The 11,746-nt window shown below is 41.8% G+C and overlaps 1 protein-coding gene across 1 annotated transcript in view; it reads right to left on the reverse strand.

Moving 5' to 3' along the window:
- LOC139715306 (mediator of RNA polymerase II transcription subunit 13-like) overlaps positions 1-10,405 on the reverse strand; it is a 29,273-nt gene extending 18,868 nt beyond the window's left edge. Inside the window, exons 1-6 of the mRNA XM_071626882.1 lie at positions 10,183-10,405; positions 6,950-7,173; positions 6,147-6,287; positions 3,300-3,346; positions 2,116-2,867; positions 1,267-1,392 (exon numbers count right to left, since the gene is read on the reverse strand). Of these exons, the coding sequence (XP_071482983.1) occupies positions 1,267-1,392; positions 2,116-2,867; positions 3,300-3,346; positions 6,147-6,287; positions 6,950-7,173; positions 10,183-10,294 (1,402 nt within the window). The 5' untranslated portion in view covers positions 10,295-10,405. The remainder of the gene's footprint in view (positions 1-1,266; positions 1,393-2,115; positions 2,868-3,299; positions 3,347-6,146; positions 6,288-6,949; positions 7,174-10,182) is intronic.
- Between the last annotated feature and the right edge of the window lie 1,341 nt (positions 10,406-11,746).

An 11,746-nucleotide genomic window follows, 5' to 3' on the forward strand; every position in this document is an offset into this window, starting at 1 on the left:
CTTTCCTTGAACTAGGTTTGCTACAATTGTCTATTACAGAATGCAGGTACATGTATTTGGGGAATTGAGGATTTTACTTGACTTTTGACCGACCCTTTTATAAGTTTATGCATTGAGTAATTTTCAAGGTATGAAGAAAAAGTTTAATTACAGTATAAAATGTATATATATATATATTTTTTGTTTTTTTTTTTTGTTTTGTTTTTTTTTTTTTTTTGTTTTTTTTTTTTTTTGGGGGGGGGCATTTTAGCCTGGCCTTTGACCCTTAACCCTTAACCTTCGACCTTCTGGCAGGAAATTTCCCAGAGAATCTCCATTAGGCAATACATGTATATATGAAGTTTTAAAAATAATCCTGGAAGCATTGCAAATAGTATATGAGGGAAATAGTGAAATTTTGAGGAGTTAACCTTGACCTTTGACCCCCTGACTATTGATCCATGACCCCCAAATTCCCTAGATAATCCCTGCCAGTCAGTACATGCATATGTACCAAGTTCCATGAAGATACATTGAACCATTTGCAAGGAAAGTGAAATTGTAACATTTTCACCTGACCTTTGACTTTTTACCTTATGACATGAAACTCTCTGGAAAAATCTTCATGCAGTAGTACATGTCTACACTAAGTTTCAAGAAAATACCTTTGGGCATTGCATAGATATGGGGGAAATAGCAACATTCTTGATCCTTGACATTTGACCTTGACCTTTTGACCGTTGACCTCTTGCCAATTTCACTAAAAATCTACTCAACTAATTGACCCATCATACGTCATCCTTGGACCAAGTTTGGTGAAAGTTGCTTCATCCAGTTTTGAGTTATCACATAAACAGATAAATTCTAGGATTTGACCTTGATCTTACCTTTGACCTCTGTCCGATTTCACTCAAAAACTGCTGAAGTAATTGTCTTATCATACATCATCCTCGGACAAAGTTTGGTGAAATTCGCTTGATCCAGTCTTGAGTTATCACGTAAACGGATACAATTGACCTTTAGCCTTTAGCTGATTTCACCCAAAATCTAATCAAGTAATTACCCCATGATACTTTATACTTGGACAAAGTTTGGTAAAATTCCAGTCAATATTATTCAATTTATCGCGTAAACGAATGCGGACGGACGGACGGACAACCCGAAAACATAATGCCTCTGGCATTACTTCGTGGCGGAGGCATAAAAAGCGTAGACAATGTGACTAATGAGCTGCAAAGCTCATGAAGTGCATCAACCAATGTAGGGAAGGACTCTCCCTACACTCACCTGGTATGTAAGGCCAGCTATGAAGACAAGAGCTTTTGAGAAGGGCATCATCGATTTTGTTGCCAATGGCGCCATCCATGAGAAGTCTGCCCTGCTCTAGAGCAGCAAAACATGCATCACACCCATCTATGACCAAAGAAAGAGAACAAGTTAATTGCCAGGTTGTATCTCAGCCATATGGAACAATTTGAGGTGCTTATCTAAATGTAAAATAAAAATGTAGAAAAAAATAATGCCTCCGGCACCACTTCGTGGCGGAGGCACAAAAATCACGGGCAGAATGTAGAAGCAAACAGAGGAATCTGTGGTTCATTGCATAGTTTCCAACTTCATAATAAAAAGAAAGGAGTGCTGGAATGGGGTAGGGAGAAATGCAATGTGTATAGCAAGAATAAGAATATATAATAAGAAAAATTTCCCTTCAGTGATCTGAGGCTTGCTATCTAATAAGGCTCTAGATGAAATTTAACAATGAAGCTTACAACCTATTTCAATGGGAAGGTAACAACATGCACAGTGGTCCAAATGAATGACTGAAATGAGGACATCATGATGTTGAATTAATATAGACTATCTAAAACAATGTCTGTTCTAGAAGTTGTACATGTAAAAAGTTTGTGTGCGCTGGATGATGCACGCCTGACGGCAAACAATGAATGATTGTAATAAGCTCACCTCATCAATAATTAGAATGATGAGGATGGACAATTTGATTTTATATGGCTGACAGACTTCGTCACAACATGAGTGAATAGTCACCTGTTGTGCCAGTCATAGATTCCTGGTGCACAAAATGAAAAGACCCAGAGAATAAGAGGAGAAGACATTCAAAAGACAAGCACAACTCACCATTTATTTCAATCTGGCTCCTGGCCAGAGGACCCGTGCTATTGATCCCTCGTTTGTGCACACACCCAGCAAGCCTCGCCAGCGTGGCGTACGGACTGTTACACTGTTCCTGAATCAATCTCAGCACACACTTTGCTGTGTGTGACACCTCTTTCCCACCAGCTGCCACCTCCTTCTCACTGCTGCTCTCAACAGAAAGCAATGGTTTGCGGTTCAGTTCTGGCATTCCTGCAAGTAAGGGATTGTCTTTGTGAAATGCCCAGAGTGCTGCATCTGCTGGCTGCCCAGTTATTTCAGATTCATCCTCAGCAAAGAGTCCACTGCCTACAGCATAGCGCCGATTCATAACACCACTGAAACCACACTTGCACTCTCCTGGGAAGTCCAGCATGTTGCTAACGCCCACTCCGACACCTTTAATGTTCATGTTACACACACACATGACACTACTATCAAAGTTTCTGTCCTTGTGGATATTGAGCAGCGAGTCAGACAGCACCAGATTCACATACAGACTGTGTGCCTCTGGGATATTATTAGCTGGCGTTGGTGCCTCAATCGAGTTCAGGTTACGCACATATGAGGAGGCCTCTGATGCAGGTGACTGGAGGTCTATATTGATCGTGCTGCGTGGCTCCTGACTGCCAGGGCAAGCTGCTGGTGATTGCAAGAGGGCAGCACCCCCCATCCCAAATGCAGATGATTGGCTGATGGATAGGTCGATGTCAGCTGATGTCATTCTGGACAAATCACTTTACACACAAAGAAAGGGCATGGACAGGGTGAATACATTCATCTTCTTGGCATGACAGTCAAGTAGAAGGAACCAAAGGGCTTTAGTTTTCACAATGATATTAAACTAAACATTTCAGTTCATCTATCAGAGAAAATGTTTTCCATTAGTAGATCTGAAATCTTTTTTCTTCTAAACTCTTACTACATATCAGTATACAAATTTAATGCATCACGCAAAAGTCTTTATGCCTTTCATTTCAAAAGAAAGTTGTTTATATTTTCTTATATTATGCATTTTCACTGACTCGACTCTTACAGTATCATGCTGAGAACCAGATTTGTTACAATTGCCTTGAAATGGGGGAAAACAAATGTTCTCAGCTCTCTGGACCTGAATATAGCATACAACAATGAAAATGTAAAGAAAGAATAAAATGGAAGATACCAACCTTTCTTTTCCCACAGGCACAAGTTCTGGCTTGGGTGACAATGGCAACTGATGTACATGTATGAATGGAAAAAAAAAACAATGACAGCCAAAGGACTCTTTAAAACATAACATAACATTACAGAAATTAATTAACCCTTGCCGTCTCCACAGTACCATCTTGGACAGGACGTACCACCTGCAAGAAGTTGCAAAATTCAAACTGATGTCAATGTTAAGAATCTCCAATCCATTGTCATTTCTAGTTCTTGACAGCCTTAGGTTAAGCACTGCATGCTCTGCCACTGCTGCATTCAAACCCCCTGTCATCCTTTTACAGATAACAATAAAATCACATAACCAGAATGTTCTTTTTGCCACCATCAAATAGTGGTATCAGATATTCTAAATGAGTAGTCTCATCAAAGTATAAAATTAAAAGTTTAATAGGAGCCCTCGACACGATCCCAACGAAACTATTTATTACATATACAACCTGTCCAGTCTTACTTACATGATTGTATGTGAGTGCATCAAACATGATTGAATTTTGCTAGATTTTCGGAAGTGATCGCATGACATTTGAAACATCAGATTCCCCTTTAACTAGTGACCAATGAAACCTATGAACAAGAACCATCATCAAAATACTATCTGTACTCAAGTTAAGACAAATACATGAGAACGCCAGAACAAGGTATCTGCAGCATCTTATGGAAAAAGCAAAAGCTTTGTCTCATGCGCTATTGCTCTTCTTTGTTGTGTCTTTTCTGCAAAGTGATATTTTTCTGTCAAATCACTTGGTTTTTTTTTCACCTAACGAAGAGGGCTCTTCTACCTAAGTGCACTCATTTTTTTTTCATTTACACAAGAAAAAATACCCTTCAAAGTGTTTAAAATTAAGAACATAAAATATTTGCCTGAAAACAAGGCAGTATATCAGCTGACCTTTTTTGGAAAAGGTACCTGCAGCCTCTTATGAAAAAAAGCAGCAACTTTTAAAAAATGAGACAAGTTATAACAAGATGTAAAGAACAATTTAGCAAGTTTTAAAAACAAGAGACCCGCGGGTCTAGCGCTCACCTGAGTATCGCAAGTTCACCTTTCACGCAGTCACTAATCTAAATTAATCACAGCTCTACCAAAATTTGACCAGGCATTCTGAAGTAGAAGATGAAAATGTACAATAAGGGCCCAAATTTTTAAAGATTCCTTAATTTGGGGGATTGGGGGCCCCCTGGGGCCCTCTGGGTGGGGCATGGTGCCCATTTTGATAAATTGAGATCCTGACCCCCTAAGGATGCTACCTGCCAAGTTTGACGAAAATCTATCATGAGGTTTTCAGGAAGAAGATGACAATGTACGATTCAGGCCCCCATTTGGACCTTCCTAACCAACCCCCCACCCCCACCCCCCCCCCCACCCCTGCCCCCAAGAGGGGCACCCCTGGATCTCCTATGAACAAACTCGAAACTACAGTCATTAATGTACTCACTCATAGTATTATCTTAGCTGTATAACTTCTGATTCTAGAGAAAATTTTTAACGATTCCTTCATTTGGGGGGTTCGGGCCCCCCTGGGGGCCCCCTGGGTGGGACATGGTGCCCATTTTAACAAATTGAGATCCTAACCCCTTAGGGATGCTACCTGCCAAGTTTGGTGAAAATGGGTCATGGGGTTCTAAAAAAGAAGATAAAAATGTTCAATTTAGGCCCCATTAGGACCCCTCCTCACCTCCCTCCCCTGGGTCCCAAGGGGGGCACCCCTGATTCTGCCATGAAGAAACTTGAAACTGCAGTCATCAATGTACTAACTCATAGTATTAACTTAGCTCCATCACTTCTGGTTCTAGAGAAGAAGATTTTTAAAGATTCCTTAATTTGGGGGATTTGGGCCCCCTGGGGGTCCCCTGGGGGCCCCCTGGGTGGGGCATGGTGCCCATTTTAACAAATTGAGTTCCTAACCCCCTAGGGATGCTACCTGCCAAGTTTGGTGAAAATGGGTCATGGGGTTCTCAAGAAGAAGATGAAAATGTACAATTTAGGCCCCATTAGAACCCCTCCCCACCCCCCTCCCCTGGGTCCCAAGGGGGGCATCCCTGATTCTGCCATGAACAAACTTGAAACTACAGTCATCAATGAACTAACTCATAGTATTAACTTAGCTCTATCACTTCTGGTTCTAGAGAAGAAGATTTTTAAAGATTCCTTAAATTTGGGGGGTTTGGGCCCCCCTGGGGGCCCCCTGGGTGGGTCATGGTGCCCATTTTAACAAATTGAGTTCCTAACCCCCTAGGGATGCTACCTGCCAAGTTTGATGAAAATCGGTCTTGGGGTTTTCAAGAAGAAGATGAAAATGTAAAAAGTTTACGCACGACGCACGACGGACGACGGACGACGGACGACGGACGACGGACGACGGACGACGGACGACGGACGACGCACGACGCACGACGCACGACGCACGACGCACGACGGACGCCGGACGAAGGGCGATCGCAATAGCTCACTTGAGCCTTTGGCTCAGGTGAGCTAAAAACCCCAAAAGTCTTGAGATCACTCTCTTTGTCAGAAGAATATAATACACTTTCATGGAATTCCTCTTTGTCTTCTACCAAAAGTTAAAATAAACACACACAGATGTAAACATGTAAATAAAGTAAGAAATAACACGTATTAAACTTAATAAACATATAAGATTCTTCAATTTGTATCAAGACATTTGATGAACCCACCTTAGATGTAAAAGTGAATATTAATGCAATACTTTTCCATGGGGTGCTTTCTCTTGGATGGATATGGCTTCCATTCATGAATTGAAGTGCATCCATATCAAGGGATGCTTATAACAATGTCTAACACAACTCACCTGCCAAGAAGGCCGGTAATGGCATGCATCTGGTGTCTTCAGAGGAGGTAGCTTGCTGCTTGGTAGAGACTTCAAGGGTGCATACATACTGGGACCAACAAATCTTTCAGTTGGAGGGATCTTGTACACAAAACTCCAATCCTGCAAATATGTTGAAGGGGGAGAATATAGCACATTATGCACTCATGAAGTCCTAAAAGATTAAAATAACAGATTTATTGGCACTATAACAAATGACTTTGTCATTCCTTCTCCATTACCGAGATCTGGGCCCTGTTGCATAAGAATTAAACTTATTACTGCAGCAATTTTCATGGGAACATTTCTTAAAGGTGATGATATTATCAGTAAGACTCACACCATTCATCAACTCTTGCTATATTCTAAAAAAAACAAACAAACAAAAAGCAAAACAACCGAAATCACACACTCTAGTACCAATAGCTGGAAGTGGAAATTTTCGCGGTGTTGAAATTTTCACGCATTTCGCGCAACCCGAAACTAGCGCGAAAATAAAAGCACGCGAACATTTTTGTTTGCCATATGTTCCAGCAGTTGATGACTTGATTCCGCGGAATGAAAAACCTGCAAAACTCTTCTTACCCTGCCGAGCGTGAAAAATTAGTCGCGCGAAAATATCCACTTTTACAGTATCACATGGACATTGTGCAGATGTGTGTAGCAAGTAATAACCATGAGCAGTACTCATTAATTGTTCTGATGATATTTTAACCTTAGAACAAAGTAATGAAAATATAAAACACAATAACTGAAAAGTATACCATCAGAAAAAACAAATATACCTGAATTGGCTCTGGTTTCGGGCTGCCCATGTTCTCATCTGCCTCAATCTCTGTGAAGTCACCTACAGCACCGTGATCAATTGGCGGGACACCCTGTACTGAACCATGGTTGATGTAATCAGGGCAGGGCTGGTTGCCAGGAGAAAATGCTGAATTCTGCTGTTGTTCCAGTGAAGGAGGTGTAGGGTACATACGGGCTAGGTCAGACGCCGAGGCACTGGTACCTGCAGAGGCATAATTGCATCCAGTTACATTGCGCCTCCAACAATGTCAAACTAACTCAACACAACACCATGGATAGTCATGAAAGCACTGTAAAGCAAGAATAACAAAAACATGGAAAACATACCCTTGTAGTGTGATAGGGATGAAATAGGGATGACATAGACTTACCTTTACCAATGCAAAACAGGAAAGCTACAACACAGAGCACTGACTGCCCATATCAGCATAGTTGAACCGAGCCTTGTTATGGGTAGCGTCCGGGTAACTTTTTTTTTTATCCTGCCTGTTTAAATGGTCACAGCAAAATGTTCCTCGGATGTTGTCATGATTAACTTTTGCCAAATTCTACCCGAGCTAGCAAGGGTAATTGCCGCGACATCACCCTGACATTACCTGGGTAACCCTTCTTTTAGAACACAACTGCGGTAACATTCCTTTGAGACACTAAACAAGCACATACAACATTGCAGACAGAGAATGATTGACATACTGTAAGGTGACCACGTGCATGGATTGTAACCACTGATCTGTATGTAGTTGAGATTAGTGACTGTAACCTTGCTTTGTTTACAGACACACGGCACTGGCTGGTGGACAGGGTAGTGGATACACCCCCTTCTAGAAATCTACCTGGAGAAAGTTTTCAGTGTGCGTCTGTTAAAATGGTACCCCTCGCATTCTCCAGCGGTTTTACTGCCCAAGGTGAGGAATTTTTTTTCTCCTGATGTTGTCGTGGCAAGGTCTGTTAAAACGAGGCTTCCACATATACCAGTCACAATAGTTTTACTGGTATAGAGTTGGTTTTTTTTCTTCCCATGATTCATTTATGAAGGACTTATGCACTTGTCAATGTAATGACTCACCCCACTACCCCCGGACATGGGTGCGTCATTTCCTCGTTTGGTCCGTCAAATTTGTGACCCAGGTGTTCGTCATTTTACCAGCTTTGTCCGTCAAATTTTTGACCGAGGGGTGCGTCAAAATCCCATCATTGTCGGTCAAAATTTTGACCGAGGGGTGCGTCATTGTACGTCACTTGGCTATGGAAAATAACACGCATTATTTTGAACCGAGGGGTGCGTCATGGTACATCTCTTGGCTATGGAAAACTGCACGCATTTTTGCACGCTACAGTCCCGGATACATGTACCGCGAGTGAAATTACAGTGAGCGCTTTCCCGCGGCAAGTGAAAATCAAAGTCGGGAAGCGTTTTGGAATAAGAGGGCAACACCAACGCACATTGCTATCGAAGAAAGTTCGTTTACATTCTAATACAATGTGCGTCTAAATAATGTTCTGTGGTGACAAAGGCGAATTTTTGACAGTAAAAGAAGCGGCAGCAGAAGAACTGCCTGCCGCATGCCATTTTCTGCTCGCGGGATAGCCCGACCAGACGCGCGACGCTGTTAGCTGTGCGAATCTCTACGTACAGCGACTACTCGAGCGGGAATGCCGTGGCGTGGTGTGTACGTGCGCTGCAGCAGTATGGATCCACCGCACTAGCAATGGCCGCGCACACACAGCGCATCTGCACACATAGCGCATCTGCACACATGTGATTGTCATATGGATTGCAAGCACAGAATACATACTACTGTACGGAGTATCGTAGCAGCAGCGTGATGTACGGTGAATGACGGTACGGTGCTTTAACAGGGCCATGGTAAGGGAAACTTGCCGAAACTTTTACAAATTATGTTTACGAACCGAAAGAAAAAATTCTTGAATAAAACGTACGCAAAAATCGTTTCAGTATTTACGGGGGTGCGTCAAATTTACCGAGGATGTCCGTCAAAAAAGTGACCGAGGTGTGCGTCACTTTCAACGTGTTGTCCGTTAAAAAAGTGACTGTGGTGTTCGTCACTTGCAGCGTTTTGTCCGTCAAAAAAGTGACTGTGGTGTCCGTCAAAAACCCCGTGTGGTCAGTCAAAAAATGACCATGACGCACCCATGTCCGGGGGTAGTGGGGTGCGTCATTACATTGACAAGTGCATTAGATCCCGTTTACAGTGCGGGGCTGGTCCGCGGCCGAGCCCAGCCTCAATTGCGGGGCCAAGCCCCGCAATTTTGTCCGTTTACACTGCTGGGCTCGGCCGCGCTTTTAATTCAAACCTTTCAATATTTTGTCATAGTGGCGCTCTGCTTGTAAACAAACGCAATTTGGTATAGTCTGGTTTTCAGACCCTTTGCCAACTGGATTCTGTGGCGACGAAGTCGCCGTTCGGGCAAAGGCCTTTGCAGAAGGAAAAATCCTTTGCAGGACAAAACCACCTTAAACTATACTAGTTTTCGACTTTGAGGAGGTTAATATCCCGAATAACGAAATAGTACGGGCAGAGGGTTTGGAAGCCAGACTAAAATTGGCCGCACATTTGGCCCAGTTTGCATTTACACTGAGAAAAGGCTGGGCTTGGCCGCGGCCGAGACCACCTCCAGAGCGTGGCCAAATGCGCGGCCAATTTTGGCCCCGCATTTGGGTTTTTGCGCGTTTACACTGAAATGAAGGCGGGCTCGGCCGCGGCCGAGCCTCACACTGTAAACGGGGTCTTAGAGTTCCAAGAGGCAGCAGGTGCACATTCCTGGAATGCCAGCACTGTATACAGGTGTACATACACACACATACGTGTCTATGGTGGAAACCGAGGACCTGTTTTACCCATAAAAATTTTACCATGTAACCGAGGACCTGTGTGTCGGTAGGACTCTTGTCAACCGAGGACTCATTCGTATATTACCATCCAACCGAGGACTTATTACAATAATGCTAATTGAGGACCTACAAACATGTACCCCTACATGCAAAAGCATGCAAAAGCACACCGTTTGGAATGGTCTGCGTACTGAGGACATTCTCGGTTCTCCGTATGTCCTCTATTTAAATGTAAAGTTCGTATGTGGTCCTCGTTTTACACCGTGGGTAAGTGCGCACTCACACACACACACACACAAGGAACAATCAACAACAAAAGCACAAAACAATCACTGAAAACAAAAAAAATCCACCTACCAGTCAAACCAGTGGAACTATGCAGTGAGTTGCCAAAGGTGGGTTTGTTGCTGTCCTCAATGGTGTATGCAGTCACCTGAGAAACCATATCTTCAAGCATACCCTGCAACATTAACACAACAATAAAACATACCAGGTATTTCTTTTACCCTTACTTCATTTCAAGTTGTACAACAAGAATAAGAGTTCCAGTTGTTAAAACAAGCATGATATATATGCATCTAATATTTCATTCTACTTAAGACTTAGACTTTTAATGCTTCATGTAGCAATGCACTGTCTTTCTTCTTTCATACATGTTTCATTATTTAACATATCAATGTATGTTATTTGTGGTAGTCAACATTTTTCAGCAAGTAGAGGCTAATTTTCTATGCATCTTTATAATGGACAGATAAATGAAATGGAATGAAATTAAATACCAACTAGAAATGTTGCTATGGCGACTGGTATGCCTCTGCCATATTGCATGGATCTCCCAATAGAGTACGTCTTGATGATGTGAGAAGACAGTTTCACATAATGGGTAATAAAATAAATGAAATGACATGTTTGTCACAAATGTGTGGGGTGTTTATTTTCCTTGAACTAGGATTCATTTGGATGGATGGCTGAATTATTTAGAAAGCAAGTATTTGGGAATTTAAGCATTTTCCTAGCCCTTTGACCCTATGGCCAAAATCTTTCCTTACAGAAACATTGTGCAGTCATGTATATGTATGTAATTGGTTTACGTTTATGCATTGAGCAATCTCCAAGGTATGGATGGAGAGTGAAATTTCAGCATTAAAGGGACTGTACAGTCCCGATTGAGGTGAAGATTTAGGTTTATAACATTTTTGTGTGTGTGAGATAATGAGAAAACTCTTATGAAATACGAAAGAGCATGTAATTTCTAGGATTCAACATTTGATGAAAACTGGCCTTGAAATGGCTGAGATATCCAAAAAAGCTATCCCAACGAAATTGACAGGCCACAACTTTTCTTAGGATCTCTTTGTTTTTTCCTTGTTTTTAGATATCTCAGTCATTTCAAAAACTGATTTTCATCAAATAAACTTTTGATTCCCCTTAGAATTGTATGCTCTTTGACATTTCATCAAGTGGTTTCTAAATATCTCGCAAAACGCTACAAGCTGAATCCTCACCTCAACCAGTCCCTTTGAATAGTAATATTTTAGCATTCAAACCTGACCTTTTGACCCTTGACCCCATTAACCCAAAATTCCCAAGAGAACTATTGTCAGAGAGTACTGTTAGTGTACTAAGTTTCATGATGATACCTTGAGCCATTTCCGAGATATGGCGAAGAAAGTGAAATTTTAGCTGTTTCACTTTACCTTTTATCTCTGACTCCATGGCTCAAAACTTTCCCTACAGAATCTTTATCTGGTAATACTATCTATAAACAAAGTTTTAAGAAAATACCTTAGGCATTGCACAGATATGGGGAAAATAGTGACATTTTAAGAATCTGATCTTGACTTTTGACCTTCAGCATGAGCAGCCAAAAGATGACAGGTACAACTTTGTCTACTTGTACATATTATTTATATATATGCCA

Source organism: Diadema antillarum, unplaced genomic scaffold, assembly GCF_040938485.1.
Source record: "Diadema antillarum isolate AM-2024a unplaced genomic scaffold, OU_Dant_1.0 seq00003240_RagTag, whole genome shotgun sequence".
In the NCBI taxonomy this organism is placed as follows: domain Eukaryota; kingdom Metazoa; phylum Echinodermata; class Echinoidea; order Diadematoida; family Diadematidae; genus Diadema; species Diadema antillarum.